Here is a 17,035-nt window from a genome sequence, read left to right on the forward strand (position 1 = left end):
GTGTGCATTTATTGTGCTGAGAAGTTTGATACCAATCTTCCCAGTTTTCAGTGTAGCCATTATGGTGCTGTGGAGTTCGTGTTTGACAGACTCCCAGACCATATACTCTTATGGCTACCCTGCACTTACAATGTCTAAGGTTTGGCTTAGACACTGTAGGGGCACAGTGCTCATGCACGGGTGCCCTCACCTATGGTATAGTGCACCCTGCCTTAGGGCTGTAAGGCCTGCTAGAGGGGTGACTTATCTATACTGCATAGGCAGTGTGAGGTTGGCATGGCACCCTGAGGGGAGTGCCATGTCGACTTACTAGTGTTGTCCTCACCAGCACACACAAGCTGGCAAGCAGTGTGTCTGTGCTGAGTGAGGGGTCCCCAGGGTGGCATAAGATATGCTGCAGCCCTTAGAGACCTTCCCTGGCATCAGGGCCCTTGGTACCAGGGGTACCAGATACAAGGGACTTACCTGGATGCCAGGGTGTGCCAATTGTGGATACAAAAGTACAGGTTAGGGAAAGAACATTGGTGCTGGGGCCTGGTTAGCAGGCCTCAGCACACTTTCAATTCAAAACATAGCATCAGCAAAGGTAAAAAGTCAGGGGGTAACCATGCCAAGGAGGCATTTCCTTACACTTGGGATTAGGAATCCACAATTAGAAGACATATCTACTGCAAACTATTTTCTAGTATTACAAATGTTGGGGAGCTGCAGAGATGTTAATTGCAAGAACTAGGTAATCTGATACCTCTAATTACTAACTGGTTTTATTAGTTTTAAAAAAAATGGACAAGACTTAGCCAAAACAGCACAACTGAGAACTCTACAATTATCTGATAAGCAAAGTGTTTAATTTCACAGAGACTAGAGCACCAGCTGCTAAAAGTTCGATTTTGCATGCTGTAACTATAGGAAGAGTGGAAAACCTTATTAATCCTTAATTGTGCTCAATATAAGACTACTTAAATACTACATAGGGCAGTGTGAAGATCTAAATTGTTTTGAGTTTTCAAGTTAGTTTATATGCCTACCTGTAATGAAGTGTCCAAGAAGCAAGCGGAAGGTCTTGATCGCTTGACGATCTCAGTTGCTAGTAACCAATGTTTAAGGAAAGTGCATTTTTTTTATTTTAGAAATATCTCGTCAAGTTAGCAGGACAAAATCTAGAAGAGTATAACTCCAATTAAGGATTGCAGTGAGTAGAGATACACCTCAAAACGGCTTAAAACAATTTTAAACAGATTAAAAAAAACTCACCTTTAGTGCAAATAAGTCACTCTCCAAGCTGTGCCCAATTAGGATAGTCTGAGAGCAGAACATGTTTAATAATACGGCCTGCACATCACGCAGGGTGATTAGTGTGTTCTCCAGATCTTCTTCAGTCACCCCAGAAAACCTATAGCAAAAGAGGACGCATTACTCAGGTGCACGGAATCTGACAGAAATAACAATTCATTACCAGAGATATAAAAAGCAGCCTAATTTCGGTTTAGCTAAAAATTTACTTTTACCATGACATGGGTGAAGAAACGCTCACCAAATACAACTACTCACCGTGTGTTGTAATCAACCACTTTGTTTTCCGGTTTGACAAAGGTGTCGTACACTACCTTTAGTTCAGAATTGATGACCGTTACTCTTGTTAGCTCCAGACCTTGCTTGGTGTAGCACTGTAATAACAATTCACAGTTCAGCAAAGCAAGAATAATGAAACTGAAATAGGCAACAAAGATTAGGAGGTTCCTTCCTAACCAAACAAAATGTTATGGAAGGGCCTTCAAATACCCTCAAAACAGTCATCTTCCTAAAGCAGAGCTCCACATCTTGAAAACAATCCCACAGAATACACAACTTCCAAAATAAAAGTTATTTTTTTCCAAGTTACTTGCCTGGGCACTTTTGATTGTACAAGCCAGTATTATCTTTACAAATCTACGTATGCAGTGAGGAGATTCTTGAAAGTATCAAGAACATTAGTCAAGTTTATAGCAAGATGACCACACAAATTTATCCTCCATTCAATTCTCAAAGATGTAGAATAAACTATAGAAACATGTCAAACATAATGGCACCAATTTGGCATGCACATTTCATCTGCAGGTGATGTAAATCACTTTTTGCAGGATCTTTCAGTACATTTTTTATTAATGCATAACTGGACAGGAAGGTGCCTTTAGTCCTTAGACTTCCCAATTTTATGACCGAACGAGGAATTGGACTCTTCCTAGGAGCCGAGCAAGAGTGACATTTTGTGATACTACATGATGTCTGGGAACTTACGATAATTTCTAAAGTACAAACTTAAGAAACAACTATTCCTGGTTCCTTTGGGTATCGGATTTGGCACATCAAGCCAAAAGAGGCAAAGTAGCAATCCCTAGAGGGCAGAACATGCCTTTAAATGCTAGGAAATATGGATACATTTATCAAAGAGAGCCACAAACAGCATTCAGTGTTCTTTCTTTCAATGCAAACCTAGGATGCAAGAGCATTAATGTAGCTCTAATTATAACCTTATCTTCCCCAACCCAAATTCTGCAACGGTAAGAATCTGTATAGGAGACAGGGCTATGCCCTGTTCTTAGTACCAGCTGGTAATGTAATTGTATGCAGTCATAGAAAAACAGTAATAGAGTTTATAACAGCATACAAATATGCAGGAAAAGGCCCAAAAATTAAATGCTCACTAACATCTGATCTTGGAAAGGTAGATGATGGATTATGAATTTCAAGGGGTGTGGTGCCACCAGGATTACACAACATGCTTTTTTTTAATGAAATTCAGCCTGACTATTGTAAGGTGATTTTATATTTTTAGTAAAATCATGACCATTCTTTCAAGGAAAAATGGAACACAGTATACAATGGAAGCCCTTAATGTTTTTTTTTAAAAAATGTATGCAATCTGTAATAACGAGAAATCATCTTTTGCAGCATACAAACCTTTGTTTAAAAACAGTTTCATATCATTTTAATTACATATATTTATCACATGTAAATAACACATCTAATATGTTTTGGACTATGTCCACGCAAACTACAAAGACAATTCTATTTCTTTCCTCTATTCCTGGGACAATTGGCCTCCAAAGCTAAACACCAAGTTATACATTTAATAAATGTCTGAGAGTCACAAATGAACTTTATTGTAGCACCATGTCTAACTTAGCTGATTCAACATGATTTATGTTAACACTGATAAGACTATATATTGTGTAAAACAATGATCTTTTGAGATAGCTGTCATGCTATCACTATTAGTCTGGAAGACATAGCTAACGTTTCTATTCCTCACTAATAAATAGTAGATTACTAATCTGGTGTTTTAAATTAATAGAGGCTTAGTTCCTTCCAAATTAAAATAAGTGACATGTTTAATGGTGCATTGTAAAATTATAGGTGAAAATTGCCCAGGGAAGTACTGTAGACAAGCACCAGGGAAGGCTGGGGGTGAAGCATGGACTACGCTAGCACCTGGTACCCTGTGCCCACAGAAGGATATGCTTTCCTGGTAGAGGCAGTGGTGTATTATTCATAGAGCTTGGCTGAGGGGCACTGTAGGAAGGTATCCTGTTTTTGGCATGGTTACCCCCACTTTTTGCTTGCTATCAGTATGCTTAAACTGTTTGGGATCCTGCGAACCAGGTGACTGTGCTCTCTCCCTCGAAGTTTGGTTGCCTAGGACTTTGTACACCACACAATTGGCATAATAGTGCCCCTTATAAGTCTGTTATAATTCCCTAGTATATGGTACCTAGGTACCCAGAGCATTGGGGCACCAGGGGCTCCCCATGGGCTGCAGCATGTATTTTGCCACTCATGGGAGCCCATGCAGAATGTGTCTGCAGGCCTGCCTTTGCAGCCTGTGTGAAAAGGTACATGCACCTTTTCACCACAGGTCACTGCACCAGGTCACTGTAAGTCATCCCTTTGGCAGGACATCCTAGCCCAGGGGCAAAGTGCAGGTCCCTGGGTGTGAGGGCACCCCTGCATGAGCAGAGGTGCCCCTGCAAAGTCTAGTTCCATTGCACTGGACGTTGTAAGTGCGGGGATGCCATTTTACCCATGTACTGTGTCCAGCTACATAAAGCTAACTCCAAACCTGGGCATGTTTGATATCAAACAGGTCTGAATCATACCACAATACTGTTGCCAGTATTGGTTGGATGATTCCATTCACTCTGAGGGCTCCTCAGAGGACCCCCAGTATTACTTCTACCAGGCTGCTGGGGTATTCCGGGCAGCCCGTGCTGCTGCCACCCCTCAGACAGGGGAAGGGAGAACAAGGTATTTCCTGTGGGAGAGGGAGGTAACAGTCTTGCCCTTGGAAAGTAAATGTTACTTACCCGTAGACATCGGTTCATGGCATGTAGTGCTGTAGATTCACATGCTTTGCATAAATCCACCATCTAGTGTTGGGCTCCGAGGGTTACACGTTGTTTTTCTTTGAAGAAGGTTTTTGAGTCACAAGATCGAGTGACTCATCCTCTCGGTAATACTGCGCATGGGCATCAAGTGCTTTGTTAGATTGTTTTCCCGCAGGCCGGTGAAGTAAAGAGTGTGTACATGTGTATATAAATAGATATAAGAAATTAGATTTCCTTGCAATGCATATAGAAAATGTCACTTACCCAGTATACATCTGTTCGTGGCATGTAGTGCTGCATATTTACATGCTATGCATAGCACTTCCGATATCTAGTGTTGGGCTCGGAGTATTACAAGTTGTTTTTCTTCGAAGAAGTCTTTTTGGAGCCACAGGATCGAGTGACTCCTCTTCTCGGTTACAGTGCGCATGGGCATAGACTCCATTGTTAGACTGTTTTCCCGCAAAGGGTGAAGGAAGGAGTGATAGAGTATAAGAATATAAAGAGATGTCCGTGCATATGTAAATTTATCTACATATGTACAAATGATAAACTTAAGCGACTACAGGCTTCCGGGGAGGAGGAAGGGTGCATGTGAATCTGCAGCACTACATGCCACGAACAGATATACACTGGGTAAGTGACATTTTCCGTTCGGTGGCATGTGTAGCTGCAGATACACATGCTATGCATAGACTACAAAGCAGTTAAACCTCCCAAAAAATAGCAGTGGCTAGCCTGTAGGAGTTGAAGTTGTTCGAAATAGTGTTTGTAAGACAGCTTGGCCAACTGGCCTGTTGCTTTGAAAATACATCTACACAATAATGTTTTGTAAATGTATGAGTAGAAGACCTTGCGGCAGCTTTACATATATCAGCCATTGGTATGTTTCCTAAGAATGCCATAGACGCATCTTTCTTTCTTGTAGAATGTGCTGTAGGCGTGATCAAAAGTTGTCTTTTTGCCTTAATGTAACATCTTTGTATGCATCTAACAATCCATCTTGCTAACCCTTGTTTAGAGATAGGATTGCCTTTATGTGGTTGGTGAAAAGCAACAAAAAGTTGTTTTGTTTTCCTTTAAATCTTTTGTTCAATCTATATGGTACATAAGAGCTCTTTTGAGATCCAGAGTATGAAGGGCTCTTTCTGCAACTGAGTCAGGCTGTGGAAAGAAGACTGGCAATTCCACTGTTTGGTTGATGTGAAAAGGAGATACTACTTTTGGGAGAAATTTGTGATTTGTTCTAAGTACAACTTAATGTTTGTGTACTTGGAAAAAAGCTTCCTCAAGAGTTTGCGCTTGTATTTCACTAACTCTTCGTAATGAAGTAATAGCTACGAGGAGGGCAACCTTCCATGTCAAAAATTGAATTTGACAAGAGTGCATGGGTTCAAAAGGTGGGCCCATGAGTCTGGTAAGTATGATATTTAGATGTCAAGTAGGAACAGGTGGTGTTCTAGGTGGAATAATGCTTTTAATCCTTCCATGAAGGCTTTAATAACAGGAACTCTGAATAGAGAAGTGTGCTGAATAGTCTGCAAGTATGCAGATATTGCAGTAAGATTAATTTCGATGGATGAGAAAGCCAAATTTGATTTTTGCAAATAAAGTAGGTAGCATACAATATCTTGTATTGATGCTGTAAGCGGATCAGTGTTTTTAGATTGACAGTAGTAAACAAATATTTTCCATCTGTTAGTATAACATTGTCTAGTAGTAGGTTTACCTGCCTGTTTAAGCACTTCCATACATTCTGATGGAAGTTTTAGGTATCCAAATTCTATGACTTCAGGAGCCAAATCGCTAAATTGAGAGCACTGATGAAAATAAGTTACTTACCTGTAACTGTAGTTCTCCAGTATGGGAATCTTTCATAGATTCACATGCTTGAATCATTCCCCGTCGTCGAGATGGGAGTCCCGGTATAATTTTCATAAGTAATGTTAAAACATATTGAAGAGAAAAAGGCCCTAGGCCTCTTCAATTTGATAGTCTATCAGTCATTTTGTGAAAAGGACCAAACTTGATCCTCCACCAATCAGGCGACAGCACCCTTCAGAACCTCCTGAGAGAAGCTCTAGCACCTCAGATTTTCCACGCATAAGTGCGTATATTACGATGAGTATATGTACTACTAGAAAGAAAGAGGTGAAGTGAGCTTCTCCGGGGAGGTGGGTGGGTCGCATGTGAATCTATGAAAGATTCCAATACTGGAGAACTACAGTTACAGGTAAGTAACTTATTTTCTTACTTCAGTATTGGAACTTTCATAGATTCACATGCTTGAATCAGAGTAGAAAGCAATAACTATGCACATTGTAAAATGACAGCCCTTTTAATAAACAGGTTATCTTAGACCACAAAACCTTATCATCATCATGTATAAAGTGATGAAGTATTTGAGTGTACTGACATATGTCCCTACATATATATCTATATATAGATATACATATATACACATCTATCTATACACACGTATATATACATAAATATAAGTATCTTTTTATCTCTAATATAAATAGGGATATTCCTGTGAAGATACATGATGAAATTTAAATAACAAACCAGTATTAAAACATAAGACAGTAATATAACCTGATCAATATCTGATAACCCGTTTACTTATGGGATTATGATAGTGTTCTATTATCTTTAGATACATTTCTTTTTTTTTTTTTTTTTTTTAATGTGCATACCTTTTCTAGGATGGAGGGATGTAGGAGAAATGGCTCACCTTCACCTGAAGAGATTCCTGAGAACCGCTTGGCCCACTGCTACTTCTCCGTGCGAGAGGGACTCCAAGCAATAGTGCTTAGTAAAGGTATGACAGCTCACCATGTTGCTGCCCTACATATGTCTTGTAGTGGCACTCCGGCAAACAGTGCCGCTGACTATGAGACTTTTCTCGTCGAGTGAGCATGCACAGATGACTGCAAAGGTTTGCCCGCTGCCTGATGGCAGAAGCGAATAGCAGAGGCGATCCATCTTGAAATACTCTGCTTAGATAGCGGGTACCCCTTCCAAGGGGCACTGTACGCCACAAATAGCGGATTAGAGCGCCGAAAAGCTTTTGTCCTGTCCAAATAAAATTGAACGCATCTTTTCACGTCTAGAGAGTGTAATGCTCTCTCCGCTGGAGTAGATGGATGAGGGAAAAAAGACTTGAAGACCAAAGGTTCGTTAATGTGAAAGTCTGACGGAACCTTTGGAATAAAATGCGGGTTAGTGCGCATTAGTAGTCTATCTTGTTTAAACTGTAGGAATGGCTCTTGGATGGAGAGCGCTTGTACCTCACTGACCCGCCTAGCTGATGTAAGAGCTATCAATGAGGCAACCTTCCACGATAAATGTTTGAGGGAAGCACGGTGGATCGGTTCAAAAGGATGCTTCATCAGTTGAGCCAAAACAATGTTCAGGTTCCACGAAGGAGGTGGAGGTCTGAAAGGAGGGTAAACCCTGAACAGCCCCTTTAGAAATCTCTTAATCAGCCGAGAAGAGAGAAGAGCGAGGGTGTGTCATCTGAACGTCTGTATGCAGCTATGGCTGCTACATGAACTTTAATGGACGAGTGTGCTAGGCCAGATCGAGCTAACTCTAAGAGATACGGCAAAATCTCTTCTGGTGGTGAAAGCAAAGGGTCGATTTGACGCTGATGACACCAGGCACAGAATCTCTTCCATTTACACTGATACGCCTTGTTAGTGCTATCCGCTCTGGCCTGTGACAAAATATCTCTGCAGTCCTGCAGGATATTCAAATGCGCAAATTCTCTGTGGTGAGGAGCCATGCCGCTAACCGCATTGACTGCGGATCGGGGTGTCGAACTTGGGCGTTGTTCATTGTTAGTAAATGAGGTAACGGCTCCAGCGGAATGAGGTTTGACTGAGAGAATGAGGAGCTCTCTGAACCAATGTTGGCACGGCAGTACGGGGCTATCAGTATGAGAGTGCACGGTTCTGTTTTCATCTTCGTGAGGACCCTTGGGATCAACGGAATGGGAGGAAAGGCGTAAGCAAAGATGTCTGACCAGACTATCGAAAACGCATTCCCCCAAGATCCCTTTTGGTGATGCCAACTTGCGAAGAACTGGCATTTGGCGTTGTCCTTCTTCGCACTGGGAAAAAATCTGGGTGAGTACCGTCTGGTCTAGTTCCCACTCGTGGCAGTCCGATTTCTGTCTGCTGAGTGCATCTGCTGCCTTGTTGTTTATTCCCGGCAAGTGCACCGCCGATAGTGTGAAGCCTTGCTGCGAGGCCCAGTTCCAGATCGCTTGGGCTTTCCTGGAGAGGGTGAGAGATCTTGTACCTCCTTGTTTGTTGAGATAGTGCATTGTAGTGGTGTTGTCCGTTCTTATCACCACTCGCGATCCATGGATTCTTGGGAGAAACGCTTGTAAAGCAAGGTGCACTGCCCTGAGTTCTAGCCAATTGATATGCCTTGATGCCAGATGAGTTGGCCATTTGCCACTTATTTTCAGGTTCTGTAATACTGCGCCCCAGCCTTCCAGTGAGGCATCTGTTGTTATGGTCCACAGGGTTGGCTGTTGAAGAAACGAGAGACCGATTGAGAGATGATGCTTTTGAGACCACCACTTGAGAGTTTTGATCATTTTCGGAGTAATTTGTATCTGGTCTTCGAAAGTTCCTGATACTTGAAGCCATTGACGGTTTAGCTGCTCCTGCAAGGGGCGCATCTTTAGCCGACACAGAGGGATCAGAGGTATGCATGAAGACATCATGCCCAATAGTGATTTGAAGAGACGGACTGTAACCTTTCGTCTTTTGTGTATGAAACTCCCTAGGGTTAGTAACCTTTGTTGTCTCTCTAACGTGGGACATGCAATGCCGGATTCCGTGTTCAGTTTTGCTCCCAGAAAAGTAATACTGCGGCCTGGTAGAGGGTTGGACTTCTCCCAGTTGATCGTGAATCCGAGATTGGTCAGCAAGGAAACGCACTTTCTTGTTGATTTGTGTGCTCCTGTGTAAGTCTTTGCCTTTATTAACCAGTCATCTAAGTATGGAAAGACCTGGTGCTTTCTTCTCCTGAGAAAGGCTGCCACTGGTGCTAGGCATTTGGTAAATATTCTTGGGGCTGATTTGAGCCCGAAGGGAAGGACGCGATATTGATAATGGCTCCCGGCTACGGTAAATCTCAGATACTTTCTGTGGGCAGGGTGGATTGGTATGTGGAAGTATGCGTCCTTGAGGTCTAGCGATGACATAAAATCTCTCTGATTGAGACGCAGAAGGACGTCTTGCAGGCTGATCATTCGAAACGATTGCTTCTTTAGGTGTACATTCAGTTGCCTTAAATCGAGGATCGGTCTCCAATCCTTCCACTTTTTTCGAATTATGAAGAAGCTGGAATAAAATCCTGTTCCTTGTTGATCCCGAGGCACCTTCTCTATAGCTCCCTTGAGAAGGAGCTTGTAGACCTCTTCTTTGAGTTGTTGTGGGTATCTTGAAGGAGTCCTGCGGGGAGGGTTGGACGGAGGTTTCTGGACAAATTCTAAAGTATGGCCCCGTTCCACTAATTGTAGGACCCACTTGTCTGATGTAATGGTTTGCCATTGACTGAGAAATAAGGAAATTCTTCCGTCCAGGGTGACAGGAGGAAGATTGGGCGTAGCCGGCGCCTCGAAAAAATCAGGTTCTACGAGCTGAATCCTTAGCAGGGCGGGTTGAGCGTCCACGGCCTGCTGGTCTATTATAGGCTGGTTGAGTCGGTTGTCTTTGGGAATAGTATGGCCGAAATTGTTGTGAAGATGATGGATGGGAAGAGTATCTCTGTTGCTGATATCCCCCTCTGTAAGAAGGCTGGCCGCGCCCCCTAGGACGAAAGGACGATTTCCGATATTGCAGGGTCCCTAGTGACCTTGCAGTGTCCGTGTCCGTTTTAATTGACTGTAGGGCTTCGTCCACATGTTTCCCAAATAACGCTTGGCCATCAAAGGGTAAGTCTAGGATCTTATTCTGGACTTCTGGACGAAATGAGGTGGCTTTGAGCCAGCCTTGTCTTCTTAATACAGCAGCACCTGCAAGCTGTCTGAAAGCAGTGGTCGCTATATCCATTGCACAGTCTATAAGCTCTGCAGACGTGCGTTGACCCTCTTGCACCGTCTTATTTGCCTCTGATTTTACGTCTTCCGGCAGTTGATTAATGAAAGGTGCAATATCCGCCCAAAGCTGTCTGTCGTATCGAGACAAAATAGCCAAGGAGTTGGCCGCTCTAAGCACTAGGCTGGCCATAGAAGAGAATCTTTTTCCTATGTTATCTAACCTTCTACCCTCCTTATCTGGGGGCGCGGAAATAGGAGCAGAAGGATTCTTTGAGCCGCTTGAGCTACTACCGAATCTGGAGGAGGATGGCCTGTCAAGCATGTTGGGGCATCATCAGGAGCTTTGTATTTTTTATCCAGACGTGGTAAAACTGCTGTGACTGTTGCTGGATTAGTCATGACTTTAAGTCCTTCTTCCCACAAGTAGTTCACCATCGGGATGGAGCGCACAGACTTCTGGAAGGGTTCTTTAAAATCATAAAGGAAACAATCTGTTTGCTTCGTAGGTAGCGGTAATGCAAAACGCTTGGCTGCCCTCTCTAGGAGATTATGAAAACCTCCAATGTCTTCAGGTGGGGACTCCACCTTCGAATGAGAAGGAGAAGATGGAGCAGGAATAATATATTCGTCCCACTCTGAGTGAGTATCTGCGAGTTCGCCTTCTTCTTGATCTCCTTCTGAAATGTCAGTGTCTTGGGGAATTGTCATGTCTGGGGTGGCCACATCTGTAAGATGCAAAGACGTTGGTCTTTGATGTGGAGTAGAAGGACCAGAAATGGGCGATGGATGAGGCTGTTCTCCTTGTGGAGGAAACCTTCTGTTATAATCCACCAACATGGCTCTAAGGCCAGTAAGCAGGTCGGAAGGGATATACGTTCCCTGTTGATACTGCTGATGCTCCAAGGAAGCCTGGGGATCATAAGCTTCCTCATATTCCTCCTCTTCCTGATATTTTACATTTAATTCAGAGGGGCTGTGGGCTGTACCAAAAGGCCCATCTTCATCTGAATCTTCATCTCCCTCCAAAAGATGTACTGGTACCAGGGAGGATACCTTACTAGGTGAAGTGTGGGTTGGAGTTAATTTTTCTGTTCTCTTTTGATATTTTTCCCTCGTCGACGACGTGTAAACTGACTGTCGTAGAAGGTGCCGTCGACGCTCGACGCACTGTTATTTTAATAGCCGCAAGCTTCGCCGACGAGTCTACCGTCGACGAAGTCATCGTCGACAGTAAAGCTGACACTGACATCAGCACCGTCGACGATGAATAGGTGTAGACGGTCGTCGACGCTGAAGTCGTCGTCGTAGTTCTCGTCGACGGTGGTGTACTCATCGACGATGTCGCCGACGGAGCCGTGGACGATGGAACACCTAAAGTAGCTGGAGTCGTCGGCAATGCGCCCACCGACGGTGCCGTCAACGAGGCCTTTTTTCCAGTCACAGAAGATGGCTTTTTGAAAGGCACAGATGGTGGAACAGATGAGGATTTCCTGTGCCTCTCAGAACTGGAAGAATGTCTTTTCCCCTCCTTACTTGAGAGTTTAGTTGGGGAAGAAGATGGGCTGCGACCCTTATAAGACCCTGAGGCAGTCTTTTTGAGGGCTTTCCTTGAGGTTTGTGAGGGAGATCTAGAGCGTGATCTTGCCCTTTTAGTTGATCTCTTGGATGTTGATTCCTCACTCTCAGAATCAGAAACTGGATCCTTCCTATGTTTCAGTTTCTGCAGCCATATTAATAATCTGCCTTCTCTATCCTTTAAGGTCTTAGAAGAAAAAGTACGGCAAATCTTACAGTCCTTGGCTGAATGATCTGGATAGAGGCAGTAAATACAATCTTGATGAGGATCTTCAGAATGAAGTCTTTTCTTCCCACAAGTCTTGCAGTCTCTAAAGAGACTTTTCTTTTCCTTGTCAGACAGTTGAAAAATAGCTGACAAATCTAATAAATGAGTTTCTCTGAGAGAAAAAGAGCTGTATAAAAGTGTGAAAACAGAGCAGAGCTCTGAAGAGACTCCCTAGCACGACGTGCGGTAGAAGATCTGAGGTGCTAGAGCTTCTCTCAGGAGGTTCTGAAGGGTGCTGTCGCCTGATTGGTGGAGGATCAAGTTTGGTCCTTTTCACAAAATGACTCTGATAGACTATCAAATTGAAGAGGCCTAGGGCCTTTTTCTCTTCAATATGTTTTAACATTACTTATGAAAATTATACCGGGACTCCCATCTCGACGACGGGGAATGATTCAAGCATGTGAATCTATGAAAGTTCCAATACTGGAGTAAGTTTGGATGCCTGATTTGACCTTTGTTTTGTGTTAACAAATCTGGTCTGTTTGGGAGTTTGGAAAGAGGTACTACAGACAAGTCTAGGACTGTTGTGTACCAATGTTGACGTGCCCAAGTTGGTGCTATGAGTATCATGGTCAGATATGTCTGACATAGTTTGTTGACCAGAAAGGGAAGGAGTAGGAGAAGGGGAAAAGCGTAAGCAAATATCCCTGACCAATTGATCCATACAGCATTGCCCTTGGATAAGGGATGTGGGTGTCTGGATGCAAAGATTTGTTATTTAGCATTTTCACTTGTTGCAAATAAGTCTATTTCTGGTGTTCCCCACTTTGGAAAATACTTCTGAAGTACCTTTAAGTGAATCTCCCATTCGTGTGTTTGTTGGTGGTTCCTGCTTAGGAGATCCGCCAGCTGATTGTTTATTCCTGGAATGTATTCTGCTAACAGATGAATGTGATTGTGAATTGCCCATTTCCATATTGTCTGGACTAGCAGGGACAGTTGAGATGAATGCGTCCCGCCTTGTTTTTTGAGGTAATACATGGTCGTCATGTTGTCTTTTTTTTATCAGCACAATCTTGTGTTTGAGAAGGGGTTGAAATGCTTTTAGAGCAAGCAACACAGCTAATGATTCTAAATGGTTTAAATGAAATTCTTTCTGTTTGGAATCCAATTTCCCTTGAATGGTATGGATGTCGAAATGAGCTTCCCAACCTATCATTGATGTGTCTGTTATTGTGGTCTGAGGCACAGGGTCTTAAAAAGACCGCACCTTCATTAGATTGCTGAGATTTCACCACTGAAGGGACGTGTGCATTTGGCGGTCCATCAACACTAGATCTTGTAAGTGACCGTGTGCCTGAGACCATTGTTGTGAGAGGCATTGTTGTAAAGGCCTCATGTTGAGTCTTGCATGTGGAACTATCGCTATGCAAGATGCTATCATTCCTAGAATCTTCATGATAAATCTTACAGTGCATTGTTGATTTGGCTGTATGTGTGGTATGAGATTTTGGAAAGCGTGTATCCTTTGTGTATTTGGATATGCTAGGGCTTTTTGTGTATTTAAAATAGCACCTAGGTAAGGTTGTACCTGTGCTGGTTGAAGGTGAGATTTCTGGTAATATAGAGTGAACTCTACTGTATGTAGGGTTTCTATTACATACTTAGTGCGTTGTTGGCATCGTGTAAAATTGCTTGATTTTATTAGCCAATCGTCTAGATGTGGAAAGACGTGAATGTGTTGTCTTCTTAAGTAGACTGCTACTACTGCTAGGCATTTTGTGAACACTATTGGAGCTGTTATGTCGAATGGCAGAACTTTGAACTGATAATGTTTTCTTGCTATGACGAACCTGAGGTATTTTCTGTGAGCTAGATGAAAGGGTATATGGGAATTCACATCTTTGAGATCTAAAGCAATCATGTAATCTTGTTTCTGTAGTAGTGGAATGACGTCCTGCAGTTACCACGTGAAAGTGTTCTGACAGGATGTATAGATTGAGAGAGCTGAGGTCCAGGATAGGCCTTAGAGTGCCATCTTTTTTTGGGGAATGAGGAAGTATAATGAGTATACTCCTGTTCCTTGTTGAGAATGTGGGACCAATTCTATTGCTTGGAGGGGTATAAGTCAGGATCATTATCTGGAATAGGATCCATGTCATATAAATCCCAATCCTCCTCAGGCACCTATGCCCTCACCTGTGGTATAGTGCACCCTGCCTTAGGGCTGTAAGGACTGCTAGAGGGTGACTTACCTGAGCAACAGGCAGTGTGAGGTTGGCATGGCACCCTGAGGGGAGTGCCATGTCAACCTAGTCATTTTCTCCCCACCAGTACAAACACAAGCTGGCAAGCAGTGTGTCTGTGCTGAGTGAGGGGTGCCTAGGGTGGCATAAGACATGCTGCAGCCCTTAGAGACCTTCCCTGGCATCAGGGCCCTTGGTACCAGGGGTACCAGTTACAAGGGACTTACCTGGGTGCCAGGGTTGTGCCAACTGTGGAGACAAAGGTACAGTTTAGGGAAAGAACACTGGTGCTGGGGCCTGGTTAGCAGGCCTCAGCACACTTTCAAGTCATAACTTAGCATCAGCAAAGGCAAAAAGTCAGGGGTTAACCATGCCCAGGAGGCATTTCCTTACAATTGTGGTCTGAGGAACAGGGTCCTGGAAGGGCCACTCTTTTGAGAGGTTGGTGTCTGCCGGTCCAACAACACTAGATTCTGAAGCAGACCTTGTGACTGAGACCACTGTTGAGAGGCACTGCTGTAATGGTTGCATGTGCAGTCTTGCATTTATAACTATGGCTATGCAGAAGGCCATCATTCCTAATAGCTTAATCACTAATTTCACTGTGCAAGTGTGGTTGTGATGCAGCTGAGCTTTTAGATCTTAAAATGCTTGAATCCTAACTAGATCCGGGTATGCTAATCCTGAGCACGTGTTGAGAATTGCTCCCAAATACGGCTTTATTTGTAATGGTTTTAGATGGGATTTGAGATAATTGATGGTGAATCCCAACTTGTGAAGAAGATCTATCGTGTATTGAGAGTGCTGTTGACATAATTGGCTTGTATTGGCTTTTATTAGCCAGTCGTCCAGGTATGGGAAGACATGTATGTGTTGTCTTCTGAGGAAGGCTACAACTACCACTAAGCATTTGTTGAACACCCTTGGTGCTGTGGTTACTCCGAATGGTAGTACTTTTAATTGATGGTGCTTTCCTGCAATGACAAAACTTAGGCACTTGCGAAGTGCTGGATGTATGGGAATGTGGAAATATGCATCCTTGAGATCTAATGCCATCATGTAATCTTTTTGCAGTAAGGGTATGACATCTTGTTGAGTGACCATGTGAAAGTGTACTGAAAGAATGATTAGGTTGAGATGCTGGAGATCTAGAATTGGCCTTGATGTGCCATCTTTTTTGGTACTAGGAAGTGTAGTGACACTAATCCTGATCCCTGTTGGGATTATGGGTACTAGCTCTATGGCTCCTTTGAGTAGTAGTGACTGTACCGCCTCTTCCAGTAATTTGCGAATTTCCTGAATAAGTGTGTGAACAAGGGGGAATGTTTGGTGGCGTGGTAATGAGTTCCAGACAATAACCAGATTGGATAATTGATAGAACCCATTTATCTATAGCGATGTTTTGCCATTAGGATAAAAATGTACCAGCCTCCCTCCCACAGGAGATATATGTGCTGTGGGGATGGTGAGTGAGTCACTGTTTGGCTGCAGTGGAGGAAGTTCTGGAAGTGGATGACTTGCCTCTTCCTCTATTATTGGGCCCTCTGTATGAGCCTCAAAAGGAACCTCTTGAATAAAATTGTATGGTTTGTTTCTGTTGTGAAGTGGATGCTGAATCTGGGGCTGTTTGCTTGAAGCCACTTCTGAATAGTGGTCTGCGAAAGGTACCTCTAGCAGGTGTAGAATATAATGCCCTCCACTGCGTCAGCTGTTTCCCAATCTTTCTTTAACGTTCTATGGTTGTGTCCACTTCTGGCCCAAATAGATGTTCCTTTTTGCAAGGCATGTTTAAAACTGCCTGTTAAATTTCAGGTTTGAAGACTGAACATCTGAGCCATGCATATTGTAGGAAGTTGGCTCTGTATATACTATTTCAAAGTAAGAAATAGTGTGCACAGAGTCCAAGGGTTCCCCTTAGAGGTAAAATAGTGGCAAAAAGAGATAATTCTAATGCTCTATTTTGTGGTAGTGTGGTCGAGCAGTAGGCTTATCAGACGGTAGTGTTAAGCATTTGTTGTTCACACACAGACAATAAATGAGGAACACACTCAAAGACAATTCCAGGCCAATAGGTTTTTATATAGAAAAATATTTTTTCTTAGTTTATTTTAAGAACCACAGGTTCAAGATTTACAAGTAATACTTTAAATGAAAGGTATTTCACTCAGGTATCTTAGGAACTTTGAATCAACACAACATCATACACAGTTCTGGCAAAAATGGCAATAAGCTATTTTAAAACTAAACAGTGAAATTTTCAACAGTTCCTGGGGGAAGTAAGTATTGGTTAGTTTTGCAGGTAAGTAAAACACATACAGGGTTTAAAGTTGGGTCCAAAGTAGCCCACCGTTGGGGGTTCAGGGCAACCCCAAAGTTACCACACCAGCAGCTCAGAGCCAGTCAGGTGCAGAGGTCAAAGTGGTGCCCAAAACGCATAGGCTTCAATGGAGAAGGGGGTGCCCCGGTTCCAGTCTGCCAGCATGTAAGTACCCGCGACTTCGGAGGGCAGACCAGGGGGTTTTGTAGGGCACCGGGGAGGGGGGGGGGGAACACAAGTCAGCACAAAAAGTACACCCTC

The 17,035-nt window shown here is 43.2% G+C and overlaps 1 protein-coding gene across 1 annotated transcript in view; it reads right to left on the bottom strand.

Moving 5' to 3' along the window:
* REXO1 (RNA exonuclease 1 homolog) overlaps positions 1-17,035 on the bottom strand; it is a 346,277-nt gene that overhangs the window by 139,387 nt on the left and 189,855 nt on the right. The window contains exons 13-14 of the mRNA XM_069218223.1: positions 1,552-1,667; positions 1,255-1,393 (exon numbers count right to left, since the gene is read on the bottom strand). Of these exons, the coding sequence (XP_069074324.1) occupies positions 1,255-1,393; positions 1,552-1,667 (255 nt within the window). The remainder of the gene's footprint in view (positions 1-1,254; positions 1,394-1,551; positions 1,668-17,035) is intronic.

The sequence above is a fragment of the Pleurodeles waltl genome, chromosome 12, assembly GCF_031143425.1.
Source record: "Pleurodeles waltl isolate 20211129_DDA chromosome 12, aPleWal1.hap1.20221129, whole genome shotgun sequence".
In the NCBI taxonomy this organism is placed as follows: domain Eukaryota; kingdom Metazoa; phylum Chordata; class Amphibia; order Caudata; family Salamandridae; genus Pleurodeles; species Pleurodeles waltl.